Source organism: Pomacea canaliculata, linkage group LG6 (assembly GCF_003073045.1).
Source record: "Pomacea canaliculata isolate SZHN2017 linkage group LG6, ASM307304v1, whole genome shotgun sequence".
NCBI lineage: Eukaryota > Metazoa > Mollusca > Gastropoda > Architaenioglossa > Ampullariidae > Pomacea > Pomacea canaliculata.
In genome coordinates this window covers 296,554-316,742 of record NC_037595.1, presented here as the reverse complement: position 1 = coordinate 316,742, position 20,189 = coordinate 296,554, and the positions used below count along the sequence as shown (strand labels likewise).

The 20,189-nt window shown below is 42.6% G+C and overlaps 2 protein-coding genes across 9 annotated transcripts in view; one reads left to right on the top strand and one right to left on the bottom strand.

The window, feature by feature from the left end:
* Positions 1–12,855, bottom strand: part of LOC112567044 (SWI/SNF-related matrix-associated actin-dependent regulator of chromatin subfamily A containing DEAD/H box 1B-like) — a 35,939-nt gene extending 23,084 nt beyond the window's left edge. The window contains exons 1-8 of one of the 3 annotated variants that reach the window (XM_025243532.1): positions 12,349–12,855; positions 11,735–11,888; positions 8,643–8,878; positions 6,820–7,028; positions 5,635–5,770; positions 2,720–2,805; positions 1,546–1,695; positions 71–288 (exon numbers count right to left, since the gene is read on the bottom strand). In XM_025243532.1, coding sequence (XP_025099317.1) covers positions 71–288; positions 1,546–1,695; positions 2,720–2,805; positions 5,635–5,770; positions 6,820–7,028; positions 8,643–8,878; positions 11,735–11,888; positions 12,349–12,538 — 1,379 coding nt within the window. In that variant the 5' untranslated portion in view covers positions 12,539–12,855. Of the gene's footprint in view, positions 1–70; positions 289–1,545; positions 1,696–2,719; positions 2,806–5,634; positions 5,771–6,819; positions 7,029–8,642; positions 8,879–11,734; positions 11,889–12,348 lie in introns of those variants that run through there. The other 2 variants (XM_025243534.1, XM_025243535.1) reach the window with 2 other exon arrangements.
* A 485-nt stretch (positions 12,856–13,340) lies between these two features.
* Positions 13,341–20,189, top strand: part of LOC112567040 (dystrophin-like) — a 172,543-nt gene continuing 165,694 nt past the window's right edge. For 3 of the 6 annotated variants that reach the window (XM_025243515.1, XM_025243506.1, XM_025243508.1), the window contains exons 1-2: positions 13,347–14,105; positions 17,495–18,101. In XM_025243515.1, the coding sequence (XP_025099300.1) occupies positions 18,008–18,101 (94 nt within the window). In that variant the 5' untranslated portion in view covers positions 13,347–14,105; positions 17,495–18,007. Of the gene's footprint in view, positions 14,106–17,494; positions 18,102–20,189 lie in introns of all 6 variants that reach the window. The other 3 variants (XR_003099724.1, XM_025243511.1, XM_025243520.1) reach the window with 3 other exon arrangements.

Below are 20,189 nucleotides of genomic sequence, written 5' to 3'. Positions count from 1 at the left end.
CTGAGCTTCTGTCAACACACTATAGCAAACTGACAGATTCCCTAGCGTAGTTTATGACTGAGAGATTTACCTAGTGCAGAGAAGAGAAGGCTGCGTCATAATCTGGCCATTCTCATCATGAGGTCCCTCCAGATGACTAGTCAGTCTGGCCACCACCAGCTCCACTTGTTCAGAAATCTGCTTACACTGTCGCATAAGTCGGAGGACAACATTTCGGAGCTGAATTATCTCCATGCAGCCTCCAACCAAAGCATATGACAGAACCTTGGAGTTAGTAAACCGTTCTACCTGTCAGCAACACACCATAAAATACATATATATTTAGAATTGTCTTAATACATGCCAGCATACACGTTCTGAGCTGTATAGCATACTAATTATGAACTGTCTCCAACACACTTTAAGATGTATGTAAATAGTTTAATTTGTCGTAAGTGCCATAAAAAGAAAGCTTCAGCTCATTACAGGACTTGCCATTAATTCAGAAAGAAAAAAAAATCATAGGCAAAAGTTGCTAATGATCAATAATATCTTTCCAGGTTTACAAAAGTGGTTGAAATATGCATTAAATATGCATTATTATTCAAACTCTGCCACTATATTGCCATAGGTTCTGGATGTAACACCCTGCTGGATTGAAACTGTGACTGACTTGCGTTCTGTGAACAAGCTGGAACAAGTAATGTGGTAGATCAACCAACTGAGATAAACAAGGTGTCAACTAAATTAACTGCTGAAAAAATGTAAATGCTATGATCTTTCTTCTTCCTATAGTACCAGATGACATGACTACTTGGAAAATAGCATTCTAGCCATCTCAATTCCAGCTATCAACTCCTGACTGGACAATTCAGTTTCAATATCCTGTAAGGGCTTTGTGCATTTATCTTAAAGGATTAGTGGGGTGAATTTTTTTCAAAAAGTAAGGATCTTGTCAAGTTTGATGCAACATACTATTTCCCTATTTCTAAGTGAATGCCCCCTCTACCCCATTCTGGAGATACACACCTACAAACATCCCCATGTACAGATGTCACAATTGTGCAAGGATAGGGTTATACAGCTAAAAGCCTCAACCAATAGGATAGCTGGAATGTATGTTAATTAGGCATATCATGATAACATTATTATATTCCACAGGTTCTTGTACAGTGGGGAAGGAAGTATCTCTCTCTCTCTTAACTACAACTAGTTGTAGGGGGAATGTGATGAGAGGCAGAAATGGTGAAGGTGCAGCAAGTGGGTCTATCTTGCGCCCCTTTAACTAGGTCTCCATATGGTAGCCTGTCTACCCCTTAATGTTGAGGAGTGAACTGGATACAGCTAAAAGAAGTCTCCAAAAATACAACATGAATCTATCATATATGTAAATGTTGCCGAGTAAATGCTAATTGAAATTGATAGGCAGTCACTGGAGTTTTAGACCACAAATGGATATCAATTCCTCATCTGGGATCACTTTTAAAAGATGTCATGTAGATACTGTTTACGCGACACCAAGTACAAGAGGCTAAACCTGCTAGTAACACCAATAGTCCATCTCACCAGATTGTCCCATGTCTTGAAGGGTCTGCAGTCAACAATAGCTTCTGCTTTCTTGCGAGAACAGCCAGGTAAGACCAAGAGCTCAGCCATGGTAGCTTCCTCAAAAAATGACAGAATTATGTCTTTCTTGCTTTGATTCTTGTCTTCATCCTACAATAAAAATATGTTGTTTCCTTTAACAACATTGTTAACTTCCCTAAATTGTACTTTAGTACCTAATATCCTGTCTTCTTAAAATGCTAGCATACATAAATTGTAACTGAGCATTTCATATAATCCTTTCTTCTTAAAAACAGACTATGATATTTCAGGTTAAGGATAAACAGTGTTACTGTAATAATATCCCACCCATGACCACATTGTCCTAGGTAAGACCACATAGTCCCGACACTGAAAACCTAATCCTTCCAAGCCCAAAAGACTGGTCTGTGTAAGGTGACAAATATTCCGGCCACTCAAGGCTAGCTATCAATTTAGTCTGAATTACAGTTTTCATTTATTCTTCAGTTACAGATTTGTATTAAATGACTATGCCGAGAAGTTGATGTTCTGATATTCTTGATCTCGTCTATGCACACACAATAACATACACTGATGCACGTAAAGAGGTGAGGTCTGTATGCAGTCCACTACACAACACATCAAAAATCTTTACAAGTTGGGTTCACACACGATGATAGTGGTGTCAGTCACTACTGTAGTAAGATGTGCAACAATGTACACTCGAACATCAACACCTCTTAATATTATAGTAATATAAGTGGTGACATATATATATATGAGAGAGAGAGAGCACATTTCTCAACAGCAGATTAGACTCAATGCACACACGCACACAAATGTCAAAATACAAATTAAAAATAAATGGCACATTTTCAAACCTAGATAAATAGATTAAATAACAGTTATACACACAACAGCAGCAGAAATATATCTAAACATTCATTTAATACAAACCTCTAAACTAAAAAATAAATGATGGCAAAATTTTGAGAATTTGCATGGCTGTTTGAAATAGGCAGCTGAGCATGAATAGTGTTCAAACAATGTATGGCTCTGTTGGTAATATCTGACGTCAATAGCTTTTCCTGTAATCAGTGGGGCAATATGGCTGGGATGATATGAATGGGACGATAGGATCATTGACCATAAAAACAATCCTAATAGTACCAACCATGCTGTCATCACTATCTTCTTCTTCTTCCTCATGATAGTTATCATCATCATCATCATCAGATATAACTAAAACATCTTGTAAATCTGCAACAGAAAGATAATAAACTCTGTTACTGTGCCTAAATGTTAAATGTATTCTTTGTTGAATGCTGCATTTAATAATAAGTTAAATAATAATACTAAAACTCAAGCTGGAAGGCTATTATCATGAAAACACAGCTATTCTTTGTTAAAATTGAAGCCCAATATGGGCTTCAGGTTGACGAGTTCAAGAATGTTGAAGCCCATTCCAAGAATGGAGAGGATGTGATCTATAGTGTGGGGCAACAAAATGGCCAGCAATGCAGAATATTGGTCCTCATATCCCATGACCCTAACAACAGAGGGTATCTTTAGTCTTTCACAGTAATAGGCACCAGTAGTTTCTGAATGAACAGCCCCAAAAACAATCCGCCACCTTCGCCTGGAACATAATGTAAACTCCAGTCCATTATCGACAGAACACCTCTCCAAAACCCTCCCATTTTCTTTGGTTTTCCTTCTTATACTAGTATGCCACAGGCATTCTAGTCGGAGCAAAATGTTCCACGAGAGAACTTCTCCATCCAATGACATCCCTGGTAAGACCCAGGTGTGAAGGTTCAAATTTTCTAGTACCATATGAAAAGCTTTTTGTGTGTTTGTTGCAACTGGGTCCAGATGGCTGGTAGCTTCCACAATAACACCATCGAGAAGGCAGCTACCTCTGAGCTCCAAGGCTGATTCCAGATTAGTAGGCAACTAAGTGAAGGTTGACATTGGCTTCCCTGATCTACTTCAGAAGGACTGGGGTTAAAGAAAGACATTGGGTCCCTCCCAGGGGCAAGGCATCTACGGCCACAACCAACTGATTGGAGACTAGTGACATAAATGTCAAAAGCTTGTGGTCCCAATGCATAGCAAACTGAGCCACCAAAGGGCGAAAGTCCGGAATAAGGGACCACTTGAAGGAACTAATCTGTCCCTTCCTGCTCAAGGCCTCTGCAAAACCATTTAGCCTTCGCAGAAGGTGCCAAGGTAGCAGCGATATGTTGAGATGAGATCATGGCACCACCAAGGCAACTACCCCCAATAGGAGGTACAGCTCAGGAAAGAGGTGGCCCCCTTGTCAACATAAGTAGGTCACTGCTGTGGAGTTGTTTGTTGCCAGCACCCACTGACTTGCAGCCATCAAAAAGAAAAAAGAAAAAATAAATAAACAGGAGTGGACATGGGAGGATCTAGAAAGGATTTACTCATACAGCTTAAAGTTAAGCAAACTACATAAACACACATTCACATGCCAGTGTAATTGGAGGTTACACAAGTACAACAACTCTCACCCCTCTGATGCCTTCACCTAACTTCACAGGCCGTACTCTATGCTCCACTAGGCGCGAATAGGAATATGAAGAAACAAAAAGAAGAAGAGGTTGATCTCCACATAGTCATGTAAGTACAGTATAAAGAAGAAATTGTTGGGTTGCAACTAAGAAGGGTCATAATCAGGAAGGTCTTAATAAAGAGGTTTCACTACATTATAAAGTACACCAGCATTAACATAGGTAGACCTACACTAATAACCAGCCAACACTTCACCCAGTATCTATCATCTGTCAGCTAACAGACCACAGGGAGACTTCTGCCTTTGCAGTTGATGTATTTATTTTTTAAATCTGGCTTGCAGTAAAGCAGGGGTGGGGCACGTCCAGTCTGCAGGCCATATAAAGCCTAACCCTAACCCTTACATAAATAATATATAGACTGAATCACCAACAACCAGGCACACTTCTACAACACACACACACTCATACACAAAGTAAATACAGACACACGTTATGTGTGCTCATAGTCAAGAGAGGGTTATGTTGAAGTCATTCTGAAAAGATGCATCTTTAGTTTGGGGGGTGGGTGGGGGTTTGGTGTTTTACGCTGTGCCAGCAACTATGGCTATATTACGGCAAGCAGCCAGCCCTGTAAACAGATGCCACCTGCAGAGAAAGAACAGCGTGCCCGAGACGAGAAATGAACTCTGGGCAGCCAACCTTCACTGTATTGGTGACAGGCGCTAACAGCGCTAACCGTTGCGCCACCGGACTGCTACGTCTTTAGTTTGGAGTTAAAGGTGGTATGAGAATCAGTGAAAAAGGATGATGGGTAATTAATTCCAAGCTGATGGGGCTTGGTCAGAGAAAGACCTCTGTGCATGCATCTTTGTCTTAGATAGTGGGACTTGTAGAAGCTATCACTGGTGTCAGATGATGGGCGAAGAAGTCACGCGGGTGTATAGATGAGAGTGAGTTCTGAGAGATACTGAGGACTAGTGGTAGAAACAGCTAGTAGGTTTGAGTTTGTAGGCTATATGATCAACAACTGGCACCCAATGAAGACAGTATATGATAGAAATATGTTCTTATCTAGATGGTCTGCAGATGAGGCGAGCAAGTGATTCTGGATCTTCTAAAGTCTGTCGAGAAGATACTTGGGAATTCCAGCCAAAGAGAATTACAATAGTCCATCCTTAACAGCACAAGGGCACACATTAGAGTTTTAGATGCATCGGTGGTGAGATAATGATGAATGGTTCTGATCCTATAAAGTTCAAGGTAAGACAGGATTGAAACCAGAAGAAAGCAACATCATGAATACCAAAAGAGTGCTGGTCTGTGTAAATGGGCTTCATCGTCCATATGTTGTACCCACAGACACAGCTAAATACTTACAGTTCTTTACCAGAGAAGGACAACCCTGGGCTTCATCCTGGCCCACAGACACAGCTAAATGATTACAGTTCATTGCTTCTATGGCTATTGAACTTGGGAACTTTTTAACTGACCAAAGTAAAAGCAAATGCTGTTTAATTTCTTCCATTGAAATCTACACACATCACCTGACCTTGACTACTTGATGACCGTATGACATTTGTTGAGGTCAGATGTGGCTCCCTCACAGAATCTGTTGCCTCCCTTGACAAAACAACTGCTGCCTGATCTGTCTGCCAGTTACAGTCCTCTAGAACTTGTCGTAATCGCTGTTCGAAACAATAAACATCATATTATTTTCCAAGCAACAATTTGTAATAGCAAAGTAGAATGCATTGTAGCAACAACTGGCAGTTACCAGTGTTAGGGTGAAAACCTATAGATTCGTTCTTAAGGCTATATATTTTACTTGTATTGCACCCCCCAAATTTTTAATTATGCTGTCAATGAGATTTCAAAGAAAAGAAAAATGAAATTCTTGTTTGGATCATAGCAAAAGTTGATCCCTTGTGAGTGTAATGATCAAACCAAAAGATGTACAGAATTCACACAGCATGCCCTGACAACTGTATATACCTGAAACAAAAACAAGGCCTATTCTTGTCTATTTCTTTAAATTCCTTTAAATATGGCCCATTACTTCCCACAAGTGCCAGACAGCATAATCAGAGCTATCCTTTTCTACCGACCACAGTGTGAAAATACAGCTATTAAAGGGATGACCCTTTGATAGAAGCAGTATTTATATTATTTGCTTTGAGCATAAACACCTATTGCAGAAGCTTGGCTTTAGTGATTTCCACCAAGTGGAAACTGCCAACTGTGTGGCTATTATGCTGTGCATTCATGAGGATTCATTCTATAAATTATTCCATTATTATGTATTTATTCATGAATGTGCAACATGTTTTAAGCATTTGATTCACGAACCTTGTTGGGCTGACTTGCAGAGCTCATTTTTCAACTGCGATTACATGCTTGTTCACTAGAAACTACTTGTGTTAATAACCAAAAGAAAAGATCTTGTCTGTCTTGGACACTCAATTAAATATGTATGTCTGAAAAAATACATACAACTGCATCTACCTGATGACATGCTTCCATTCTGCTGGTTAACTACCAGGCATATTCCTGCTGTAATTCCTTTAATGTAAAATTAAGGTGATTGGGCTCTTCAATGTATCCTGCATCTAATGAACTTTACATTGCTAAAATCATGTATCTGGAACTGACTGTCATAACTTACATAAACAATTCATCCCAAAGTTTCAGAACTTCAATATTAACTTCAGAACCTTAGTGAAAAACTGTGAATTACCTGACTGGAAAGTGTAGGAAAAGCCTCACGGAGAAACTCTATGCATTGCTCTTGAGACTGTGACCGATGCTGCAAGTGTTCCATCACTTGCAGAGAATCCTCACTATCTGTGGATGACATCACTCGAATGCGCTTGTAGCTGGCTTTGCCGCCAGCCATCAGAGAGCTCTCATCATCAGTGTGGTCATTCTTCCTCTTCAAAACAACACCTGCCACATTAAAGCTCTTATGATCATTGTGGTTATTCTTCCTGGATAAATCTCTCACTCACTTTCCGTCCCTAGATTTATGGTCAGCTAAAAATTTTCAGTACCACTACAGTAATATGCACAACCAGCATAGTGCATATTGCCAATATATTCTGTACCAATCACCACAAAACCTCATCATATTTCAAATTTTAAAAAATGCATTGGGTGTCTCAACAAGCTAGCTACAGGTGTTTTTCATAATTTTATTTTCTTAAGAATGGTCACAAAAAATGGTCAGCTGGGAAATCTTTGGTCTCTATGTGACCTGTACAAAGTCACCATCTTTTGATGGTCAACACCTTAGTGAGTGCACGAAATATGATTGCCACACTCACAGGACACCAGGAACCTCTACTTTCAACAGTCAGGCGACGTAAGGTGGTCTTCGGTTGTGACCCGGCACAGCACATCGTAGAAGACTGTCCTTCAAGGCACCTTGGAGAGTGCCCGACACCGCGGTGGTGAGAGGAAGAACTAATTTACGAAGGTGAAAGACTGGAGGTCGTCCAGCACAGGACCTGCTGACTATCGCCCACAATAGACAAGTGTGGCGGCCTGTCAGCTGCTAGTCTATCCTTGTCATCCCTACAACCACAGGTGGCGGTCACGTGACGACTGACTGCCAAGTACTGGTCTGTTTGTGAGGTACAAAATGCTGTCTTTTGACACTCTCCTTATTATTCTCTGAATGCTGGACCCTTTTATCAAGACACACTGTCTAATGTACCTGACTGGTATTTTGCAAATGTTTGCATGGTGGTCAAACAAAATATAAAAATAATATAAATAATATAAACAAAATATTAAAAAACCCAGTTTGAATAAATTTGACAAAATCCTTACAATGACGCCGGGATCCGGGTTAGGACGTCAAGCATGTGTTATATGCAGTGACTGATTTTGTTTCCCATCTCCCTCACACCAATCCCTTTTCTTTTTTTTTAATTGGTGTGGGGGCCGGGGGAGGCCTTTCGACCTTTACTTCCCAGCTGCCTCTCCCCCTCTTCCACCACCCCTACAGTTTCTTTATTCTTCACACACCACCGCCTTTGTCGGCGAAACTTCAAAGCTTCAATAGCTCTAGTCTCATGAAAACCTTTTCCCCTAGGAAATAGTTGTTTTTTTTTTAAATCAACTGTCACTACACTTTCTTGGGGGAAAAGAATGAATAAATAACACCACTATATAATGCTGTACCGGCTCTTCTTGATTCCAAAATATTTCCAGACTTTATAAGCAAACTTAAAAATTCCACCCTTTTCTGTCCCTTGAAATGTTTTCCTTTTTCAATTACTTTACTTTCAAAACTTTGCAGGATCCTTATTTTTTTCCTGCACCAGCTCTATCTGGCTACATTTAAACACTGAAAAGGTTTTTTATTTAGTACTTTGCATCAAGCAGAAATTTGCAGTTTATGCCCTCATTAAAACAGCTCTTTGGTTACCTCTTTTGATGAAGATTTAGATTTTTAAAAATTCCAAACAAATTAAGATTTCCTACTTGTTAAAAATAACATTTAATTTTGTTGTAACATCTCTCTCACTCTTTCACATACACATACAGCATTACTACCTTTGAGATAGTTGACACCTTGCTCTATATCCTCACACTTGACGACAGCAGACAGAGCAGCTGAGATCTGCACTGAGCTTGCAGCTGGAAACATGGTGCGAAGTTTTTCTTCCCATAATGCCTTTTTTCCACAACTGGATACACTTCCTGCAGGAATGTGTGATCCAACCTGGGAATCACTGTCAGAATCAGAACTGGTGTGAACTTTGACACGTCTGAATGTTCCTTTTATTTTTCTGATGGTGGAGGAAGGCATGAGAGAGAGAGAAAGAGAACAGAAATATAATCTGAATTAGTAAAAGGCTGGCAGGAAGCTTTTGACAAACTAGTGAAAAACAAGTTCAGGTTTATTGATTACAATAACTACCCAAATGGCTTTGAAGGCCACCATTTAATGATTTCAACAGTAATATGCAAAATCTTTTTTGTTCCATACAATGCAGCACAAAATATCTACAATGCAAAAACATAACGTCAAGGTAACTGATAAGCAGTGAGAAGCTGATGGTGAAGATCTAACTGATTTTAACAAAAGTATGCTAACACAAAAACATACATTGCATATAATACCAGTGATGTGAGATGGTACTGACTTATATAGTATAGTGAAAAACTCATAGTATGCAAGTGATACGACACAGTATATAACTCTACCAAAAAAACAACCCAAAAAACAAACATGAAGACTTGCAAAGCACACCCCAAGGTCCAACTTAAGTTGTCATGATGATGGTGGCAGCAAACAAACACACCCCAAAGACACTAGCAACATTTAATAATAAACTGTAAATAATACAGTATACTAGTGATTGGAAGTGACAATAGTCATCAAGACTTAACAAATTGTGCAAGGTAAATTTGTAAATTTGTAAATAGGAAGCAGTAACCTGTTCAGCTTACTATAGGGTCTTTAAATTACTTCTTAGAATGACAATAGGACACTGCCTTCCTGCTACAAATGCCAACAAGGGCACAAGGTCTATCAAAATGGTTGAAAATAGACAAACAGATTAATCTTTCATCAAAATTTGTCAGAAAATTAAATTAAAATCTCGCCAGACATTTTTGGTATAACTCTGGTATAACTTATAATTAAGGAATAGTTGTCATGAATTTAGAGGGAGGATACCACTTTGCTATATATTTTTAAATGGTTATGATGCCTTTCTCTAAGCTGAGACCTAATTTTCAAATCAAGCAGCAGTAGCGGTTATGTGCTCGCTGATTCACCAGAAAAGTGAATTATATTTCTCATTAATAATTGACCCACTTTAGACCTTCTTTTGGAAGTAAGAAAAATTGCAGTTTATACACAATACTGAATTATGCAATGGGAACGGTTCTGTGAAATCCTCTTTCAGCTGTGTACATGCAATGAAGACCATATATAATCAAGATCACATATAGTTTTCACTATTTTCTCTCTCTTGCTATCATCCTCTGGTACCCTTGAGTGTCATAGGAGACAGCAGCTGATGGTTTTTTTGCCACGTTTCATATTAACCTAACATCTGCATATATATTTCATAAGAACCTCCAAACTAATTAATGATGTTTTTTTTTAAAGAAAAAGAACTATGATTTAACAGACAATCACTTTATACATAATTGTGTGATTTGTTTTCTGGATGTGTATTGCCAAGCGGTCAGTTTTGTTTAGTAAGATGGTAGCTGAACTTGTTTGAACAACACATGGCTTTGTTGGTGATATTTGACAATAAAAGCTGCTGCTGTTATTGGAGATGGATTTGACTTTTGGTATTGGAATAACATGGTCATTACGGGGTTGATTCAGCTCAGGCCTGTGATAAATATGAGTGGAGCGATATGATTCAAATCACACTGACCACTGACTCAATGAACAAGCAGTCTCTTTTATGTACTTAATATATTTTACCTGATTTCTGCAGAGAATCATAAGATAAATGGTCAGACAGAAGCAGTCTATTTTAATATACTTAATTTTTTTAAACACTTGGTCTCTGAGTGTAGAGCACAAATTGTTGGTCGTAAGTTGGGTTGGGGAGGTAGTCATAATAGAGATGGCATTTATATGGCTAAATAGATCTGAAAAATTAAGAGGGTGTTATAATTAGGAAGGTTTTAAAGGGATACTCAAGGCCTGTGATAAGGCTGTGCCGAAGGTCAAATGTTTCAAAAATATATTTAGGTACAATTACAGAGCACGAGAGCAATACAGGAGAAATAAAGGATTTGTTTCTCACTTAATCATCACTTATTAGCACTATTTCGGTTACTGATGTTTATAAAAATCAAAAAAATCCAGTGAAATCAACCCTTGTGTCCTTCCGCCGAGTAACCACAATAGCTTCCCGAGATGGTCAAGCAGATGAGTCTGGGTGTGACGTCTGTCACAGACGTACAGGAAGTGTATGTGGTCATTGTGAAGATTTGACATCGTTATTGGTGGTGTCTTGCGAGTTAATTTAGGTTTTAAAGTGAACTTTTCAAGCAGTTTGAAAAATGATAGAAAACAGTCTGTTTCACTTGGTAAGCAGTCTTGGTCATAGGTCATAAGGTCATGTGAGGGAGAAAGAGACTTCGTCTAAGTAAACGAAAGAGTCCTATGTAATTTCTCTTATTAAACACAACATGCTACAAAACCTTCAACTTTTTCCATATGAACAGACACAAAAATAGATGAGATTCAAACTGATCCTACTCTTTACGAGATTCTAAGCAGTTTTATTTTGCCTTTAGAATCCCTTTAATAATAAGGAGATTTTATTGTATATACAAATATTTGATTAAGCGAAGTTCTTAAATTTTGTTTTTGGAAAAAGGATATATCTATATATGAAACAAATCTGTTTGTGCAATGAACTTTCTTTTCAACTACAAAACTGCCAGCCTTATTTAAGACACCATACTAAAATCTTAGGTTTCAGTCAGTAAAAAGGGTGATTGTTATGTTGTTACAACAGTTTTAGCTGCACTTGTGGAAAGTGTGTTTTATTACTTATAATAATCTAAGAGCTGTTATAAATTTTATTAATAATAACAGTAGATTAAACATGTTCAAAACAATAATGAAACTGTGTGTGCCTCAAGGGCAGAAAGTTTTGAGTCACCTTTTCTGAGTAGGACTTTCATTTGTTTCCACTCCATATGACTTGGACAACCAGGGCGAGGAAATTGAAGGTACATCTGGTAAAGAAGGTGGTTGAGTGCAGGTCTTGTTGAACACAGGGGACAAAGCTCCTTCATCTACTGAAGGCAGTGTTTCTGAAACATAATTTTGCCTTTTTCACAACCAACACTCAGAAGCCCATTTTATTTATTAATTTTTTTTTGATTCTCTGAAATGTAAATCATATTATATATAAACAGACAACAGAAAGGATCCAGTACACTGATGTCTATATGGTCCTCTAAATGTATTTTTAATAACAGGTTAATTATCAATCTTACATATTCATCTTACCTCTTACCTGCAATATTTTCAACATCATTATCATTACTGTACGCATATATATATATATATATATGTATTGTATGTAAATGTTTTAGGTGTTTATGAGTGAATGTATGAGAGAGACAGAAAATACGTGCGTGTTGGTTGTTGTCTAAATACGAGAATATCAAACACTGCTGATGATGCTACTTGACAGGAAAGCTCTTTCAGGTAAAATGTTTGTAACTTCGAAACTTTTTTCTGCAAGTATAAAAAACTCATACGAAGTACCTTGTGAAACAGATGTAACAGGTGAGCGAGATGATGAACTGTCTGCTGAAAATTCTCCGTTTATCTGGCCACTGCTTAAACTGTCATTTGAGGAGCTGTCGGTATGGTTTGATTTCGATGAAGATCGTCTTACGAATCGATATTTCAACAAACTATTAAGAGTTTCTTTACCTGCCATCTCGTTAATCATTAAGCTTCAAACAGATTTTGATGTGTTTGTTCACTTGAGGTTCACTTGTCTCACAGTCGTAGACTTGTTTCTTTAAACATCGGTTTCATACGATCGCTTCTTTGACGCCATATTAAATACAGGATAAAGGATTCATTTTACCTTGTACAAATAATGACAAAAATGATAAAGCTAAAAAAATTCTCGATGCTAAAATAACATATTCACTCTCAAAAAACTTGCGAAATAATGCTTTAGTGGGTTTGGTGTCAGCGACTAGTAACCCGCCGACCACCGACTGCTCTTTGTCGCTTTTCCTTTGTGAAGAGCTCCAGCGTGACGTTGGCAGAGTTATTGTTCTTGTTGGTGGCGAGTGGTGTCATGGACGTGGGTGTTGGTGGTGGTGTGCGGTCATCGCCGGGGTACTCTAGATGATCAGTGGTGTGGGGTCATCTCCGGACTACACTAGATGATCAGTGGTGTGGGGTTATCGGTGGGGTACACTAGATGATACTGCCCGTGTCATACCAGACTACCATGCGCTCAAACTCTGCCAACCCCCGTATACGCCATTGTCCACAAATTTCTAATATTTACTAGTTGTTGAAGTGTGCTTCCATCTCGCTGCACGGGAGAAAATGTACTAAAGGAGAGTGTACTTGAAAACACCCGGCTGTCACATCCAGAATAAAGTATCCCCAATACTACTTTGAAACGATGTAAACAAGCTCGCAGCTCAACACCACACACCAACAACACATTCAATACACAGAACAACACAGTGACACACTTCACAGTCCTCGCAAGACAGGAAACCTAGCCTCGTGTCTTCGACTGTTAAAGTGATCTTTGCCAAAAAGTATGACTGTGAAGGCGATGTGTGCATGGCTGGGTGTGTGTGTCAGTCGCTGGCTGGATGGCATGTGTACAGTGCAGACGTCTAGTGCCAACGACAAACACGTGCGCGCCCGGCCTTGTCCTTTGGCCTGACCTACATCTAGGCCTTCCCTGTGCTGTCCACACATGGCAAGTGAACGGGGGATCTTGTGCTTGAGGATAAACCTGTGATAAGTAGCATAATGTACAGCTGTACACCAGCGGCAAATACGGGCGGTTACTGCATCCATTGTGGCTTTCAAGGTGTCACCATGTCACCGTGTCTTTAGTGACACTGGCAGTGACACCAAGCAAGTGACAAGGAGTGGCGGCCGTGTCACCTTCGTAGCCCGCTCTTCGACAGCTCGGATGCCGTGACGTGTGTGTGTGTGACACTGCAGCAGCATGACCAGAAGTGGGCTGGTATATCAGGCACCCGAATGACAAAAGAAAAAGAATCGGGTGCTGCACCAACACGAGTTGTGTCAGTCCAGCCGAGAGGTCAGTGACATTGCCAGGTGACATCCTTAACACCTGTGTGGGGGCAGCAAGTGGAGGGACACCACCACACGTGAAATGTGCCGTGCTTTCTCAAGGTCGGGTGGGATGGGATGTAAACACCTGTGTCATTTGCAGTAACCGGCACCGACAGAAGCACCGGAGTCTGCAAAGGGAAGAAAAGGCAACAAACTCTGTGCAACAGATATCGGACGTAAGTTATTTCCCTTGACCTATTGGCAAGTGTTCGATCAAATCTTCAGTGAATAAGATAACATTGCTTGCAAATCGATCAGCTGTTGTGCCACAAATTTTCATGCCAGATGTTATAGGAAACATCTCTCAGCTCAATTTTCCTTGCAGTCAGTCGGCTTAATGGAACTGGAACCCACTGACACATATACTGATACAACTCAATATCATGACAGCAGCAGCATTGCTGTGTGACTAGCACATGATTATTACCCTCAACACACTTGTAACCCACTGACATATATACTGATACGACTCAGTCATGACACCATAGCTATACACATATATAATAGCTCTACACATAGCTTTCCATATTTCACACTTGTTCAGAAGAATCAGTGAAAGGCCAGCCAGTAGATGTCGCAGGAGCGGAACACCTGCCAGTAGAGTGTAGGGCCATTAGCCTCGGTCGCGGCTTATAGGTGGTCCGCGGCTTAAATAATTTTCGATAATGCACAAATTACAATAAAAAATGAAAAAAAATTATTATTTTATCATAATCCTTTTTCTTAACTTCGTAGCTTTGTAAGGTGTGAAGGGGTTACAAGGGCGGCCTCCATAACGCTGACACTCATCGTGGATAAAATAGATTAATATTGGAATTGGCGGATTACTGGACCGTGGTTTAATCGCCCTACACTGTATATTTAGCGCCAATGTCTTGTGGAAATCCTCGGCCTGCAGGAGGAGGCGGTGTCACCACTTGCACCCACTCAGTGCGCATGCGCCGGTCAACAAGACATTCACAGACAAGGTGAAGTGACTAATGTCCCACACACGTGCTCGGTGAAATGGCATTCTGGATGCAAGGGCGAGACGAGAATTTGCTCACATGTTAGTGTGTGACAGTGTCGGTCTACAGCAGACCTGGCAAAGGCCGGCCCGCGGGCCGCATCCGGCCCGCCTCCTGTCTCTGACCGGCCCGCCCGCTGGCCCGCCCACCAGTATATATACGATATATACAGTATTGGGTAAAACTGAGTTAACTATATTAGTCCGGGCTGTCCGGCCCTCTAAAACCATCCCAATTTCTCATGCGGCCCCTTAGGAAAATTAATTGCCCACTCCTGGTCTACAGCAAAGTTTTCTTTTTGCCGGCCGGTCGCAACATTTGAAGCTAAGCTGCGGGCAGGTAAAATAAAAAAAACCAGGCCAGGTGACTACACAGCAGACCAGTGCTAATGGAACGGACAACAGATGAGTACATAAAGGCGAATTTGTCGTGTAAAGTGAAGCTGTTTCAATTCGCTCACAATAAAACTTTCAAGCAGCCTTGCCTTTGAAGGCAGCCGCCCCCGGATGCTCTCTAACGACTCCATCAGACATGTCAGCCTGTTACTTGTTATCTTTATACCTTGTCTGTGTTTAGAATGTCACGGTCTGCTGATTTCCTATTTCTAACGCTGCTGTACTTGATAAATTAAATTTCAATCAAATTAACCTAGGCTGAATTTATAAAAAATGAAAACAAACATGAGTACATGTCGGCACAAGGGCCGGTCCCAACACGTCCGCTGCTGTCGTTTGCCCGCCCCTGGTGTACACTGCAACCATGAAGTCCGGAGCACGAGCACCCGCTTACATGCTGGAACCACACAGGCATTGAACTAAACCATGTAATGTGCTGACACCAGCATACCCGGAGAAATGCTGTCTTTACAGAAGTAACCGTCACCTAGCGGACACGACACGTTGGATCCTGCGCGTTGGCAACGTGTGGCTAATGGCTATCTCGGGGTCACTCGCCCTACATCTGCTGCCAATACGGAGGACATTGCTGACAGCCACAAACCATGGCACCGTTTGTGGGAGCCAGGTTATGAGAGTGGCGCTCCATCTCCTTCCCTCCAGCCCTCTGTAGGGTGACGTCACCTTTTACCACAGCTGGGTCGACTCGGGGGATGGGCAATTAGCTTGCGCCAGGCGGGGATCGAACAAGCGTGCCTCGGGGCATCAGAGCCCCGAGGCACGCTTGTCGCACTGACGACTTGAGACAGCGACACCTGTCGTTTTGTGACGCCACATACGGCAGCTGTGTTGATACGTCACCTTAGTAACGTAAAGAATGTACAGCTACAGTCAGGAAGCAGAATGAATATGCGTTGTTCTTGTCTCTTCACTTACAGGATGCGAGCATAATGTGTGTGCCACAGGTTTTTTTTCCCAACATACCGTGTGGACAGGTGTGTCTGTGATATTCGCAACCCTGTCTGTTGTACTGAGTGACGCTGAGTGACGCTGGCGACACCTGTCAGATGGTAGACTGGCCAGTATGGCAGAACTACCGTATAGTTCATATGCTGGCTAGTCATGCCGACCAGAATGGCAGACGGTGTGCCATGCAGGTACACGCATACAGGCGCACGCACACATGCATACAGAAGTACGCACGCATACGAAGACGCACGTGCGATGACTGGGTAGCACTTGACAACCGGACAGTGCCTCACCTGCAGAAGTAGGTTAACCCTGACGAATTGGAAGCACGTGACCTACAGATCAGCTGACGACTGGACAGTGCCTCACCTACAGGATTAGGATTAACCCTGACGAGTGGGCAGCACTTGAACTAAGGTAAGGTAAAGGTCATTACAGGGCTTCTGCTAAGGCTAAATTCTTTGGGGTCCCAGGGACCCCTTCTTCAGATTTGTAAGGGGTCCCTGTTCTTCGCCCAAATTTGAATGGGACCCCATTGACGAAAATTGAAGGGGTCCTCCGAACTTTTAATGCGTAGTGTACGCAATTTTTTGCGTAAGCAGAAGCCCTGCAGTCATCCTCTAACCTTTTCAGGTCGTTGCGAGGGTGAGTGGGTGGGTGAGGTGTTAGAGACCTGACTTTTCTGAGGGCCAGCTTTAGGTGAAGGCGGTGGCCATCTCTCCTCCCTCGCTGATGTATCCCCCCCCCCAACTTTGTCAGTTGGGAGGTCAGCGCTGTAACCACTTGGCTGTCCCCGCACTTGACCTTGATCACTTGACAGACCTGTGTGTTAGGGTTAACCTGGAGTGGACACCTCATGACCTACAAATCAGTTGACAGACCTGTGTGTTAGGGTTAACCTGGAGTGGACACCTCATGACCTACAAATCAGTTGACAGACCTGTGTGTTAGGGTTAACCTGGAGTGGACACCTCATGACCTACAAATCAGTTGACAGACCTGTGTGTTAGGGTTAACCTGGAGTGGACACCTCATGACCTACAAATCAGTTGACAGACCTGTGTGTTAGGGTTAACCTGGAGTGGACACCTCATGACCTACAAATCAGTTGACTGGGCAGTACGTGACCGACAGGGTTAACTCTGGTGTGGGCAGCACAAGACTTATTGACCAGCTATTTCTGGGCTGTTGCAGGTGTTGGCAGAGGGCACCATGCTGTATCTTCCACACGACATCCACCACAAGACGACATTAACGACAAGTCGTGGAGGCCATAGGTGTGACAGATAAATTATTGCCAAAGTCCTTCGCGGAACGCGGCGAGGTTTTGTTGGGCTCAACAGTATTACCTGGTACCTGGCTTTTCTTTGGATTTACGACAACAACTTCAGTATCAACCTTCGCTTTTGTTTGAAATAACAGTTCAGACTACAACATTAATCTTGGCTTTTGTTGCGCTACAACTACTCCACAACTACGGGTGGCTGCTGCACTTCCATCATGAATACTCATGAACAGCTGCAGCTACAGGAGTTGTAAGTGAATGTAAAGACCGCACTGCAGCAACCAGATCACAGTGAAGTGTGATAACAAGTCCGCCGTGACTCTACAGGTGCAGCAGTGAAGTGTGAAAACAAGTCAGCCGTGACTCTACCCGTGCAGCAGTGAAGTGTGAAAACAAGTCAGCCGTGACTCTACCCTTGCACCATGAGTGCGGTGCAGCACGGGGTGGACTCGGGTGGTAGCAGTGGTACAGAGCAGGACGCTGCGGCCTTCAGACAGAAGATTCGCGATGGCGCAGGTAAGGATGGGTAGGCAAGACAGGTGTTTGTAGCTCGTGTTACACGTGATACATTGGGGAGGCGGGGTAAGCAGTATTAGTGATCTGTGTTACATGTCATAGATCATTGATCGGGGTGAGGAGTAGGGCAGGATGAGTGGGGAGGGAGGACAGACATTAGTGCCTCCTGTTACATGCGACACGGAGCTGTGGTGGATTTCGCTGCTGCAGATAGTTTATACTTACAGATGTTTCTAGTGATCCCGTTCTTGTGCGTGCATTGTGTGAGTGCGGCTTGCACACCCACTGCGCTGCCCACACTTTACAAGTCTAACTGACACCAGACCTTCATGCCAGCAACAGAAGAATTTACACCTGAGAGACAGAGAGGTGGGGTGGGTGGCGTGTGGGCTGCAGTATGACGTCACGTGTGAACAGCCCTCAAGTTCACAGGAGACAAACGTCTCGTCTTACAAGACTAAACCGTCGCCGTCACCACCTGTAGGGCGGTCCGGTGGCGCAACGGTTAGCGCCTGTCACCAACACAGTGAGGGTTGGTTGGCCTGGGATCAGTTCTCGTCTCGGGCACACTGTTTTTGCTCTGCATGTGACATCTGTTTACAGGGCTGACTGCCTTGCCGTGACGTAGTCTTAGTTGCTGGCACGGTGTGAAACACCAATTCTTCCCCCCCTCCCCCACGTCCTATGAATGTCTGTATGCTGACTGAGCATGGGGAATGTGGTGGTGCTCTTGTAAGTTGGCCCAGAGCCGTGTCAAAACTACTTTCTTTTGATCTTTGAGAGAATAGACAAGTTGGAAACAGCGATAATTGTTCAACACATCGACATCCAGCGTGGATTTCTTACGAAGTGGCCTCAGCAGGGCATTTGTAAACAAAGATGGGAAAGCACCTGATGACAAGCTGACATTTACAATGTGTGTGATGGAAGGAAGTAAAATATCTAAAGACTCAGGAAGAAGACTTGTGGGTATTGGGTCTCACTGGCAGGTTGTTGGCTTGGCAGGACAGGCAGTGGACAGCGGCATCGCCTCGCTAATTCCAGTCATTCCATTGCAGATGTCAACAAGTGTTGTGGAGGAGGTGCAATTATTTATTGGGTCTTGAAGATTTGATGTCTTGGCCTTGTTGACACATTTTGCAACACTTGGCGGCCTTGTGAATGGTGAGTCCAGTCTTCCGCCAAACACGCTGACCTCGCCGGCGAGTTCACTTCAGGTCAGGGAGGTCAACACGGTGAAGGTGAGCTTGTGGACTGGCACATCAGGTGTGCAGACACTGGGGCGTGGTCATCGCTTGACACTTTGACAGTGGTGTGACCAAGTGACATGAAGTCTGTCTGACACAAAGCTACAAAGCTGAGCTAACCTTTATTTCGTCGTTTAGGGGGGTGGGTGAGCTGTGTATGCGAGTAGGGGAGGAGGGGGGCTGCCCATATTTCTCCCTCTCGCTGCTCTCCCTTTCTCCAAAGGCCGCTGGTGGCACCGCGGTTAGCGCCTGTCACCAAAGCAGAGAGGATTGGCTGACCTGGGTTCAGATCTCGTTTTAGGCACTCTGTTCTTTGTCTGCATGTGACATTAACATAGATTCCCTGTAACTAGCTGGCTGCTTGTCGTAGCTGCTGGCTCGGCGTAAAACAGAAATTCTCTCCCCTACCTCTCCTAGGCGGTCCGGTGGTACAACAACAGGCTGTCCTGGGTTCACCTCTCGTCTCGGGCACACTGTTCTTTTTCTGTATCTGGCATCTGTTTAAGGGCTGGGTGCCATGCCGTGAAAGCCTTACCTGCTGACGGTGTGAAACACCAATTCTCTCCCCCTCCACTTCTACGTTTCTCAGCCCCTCTATGGAGTTAGGTGACGTTTGCCGACAGCTGTTTGGTTGGTGGTTTAGGGCGGTGGGTACTCGCGCCACAGGGGAAATCATATCGGGGACTCCTCTGCTTCAACCACTCGGCCATCCACTGCGACTGCGGGCTGTCATGATTATTTCCTTCAACCTGTAAGGGTTATTGAGATATTAAATACACACACACACCTGTCTACATGCTCCTGTCAAGAGCTGACATGCCCCAGTAGCAGTGACAGGGAG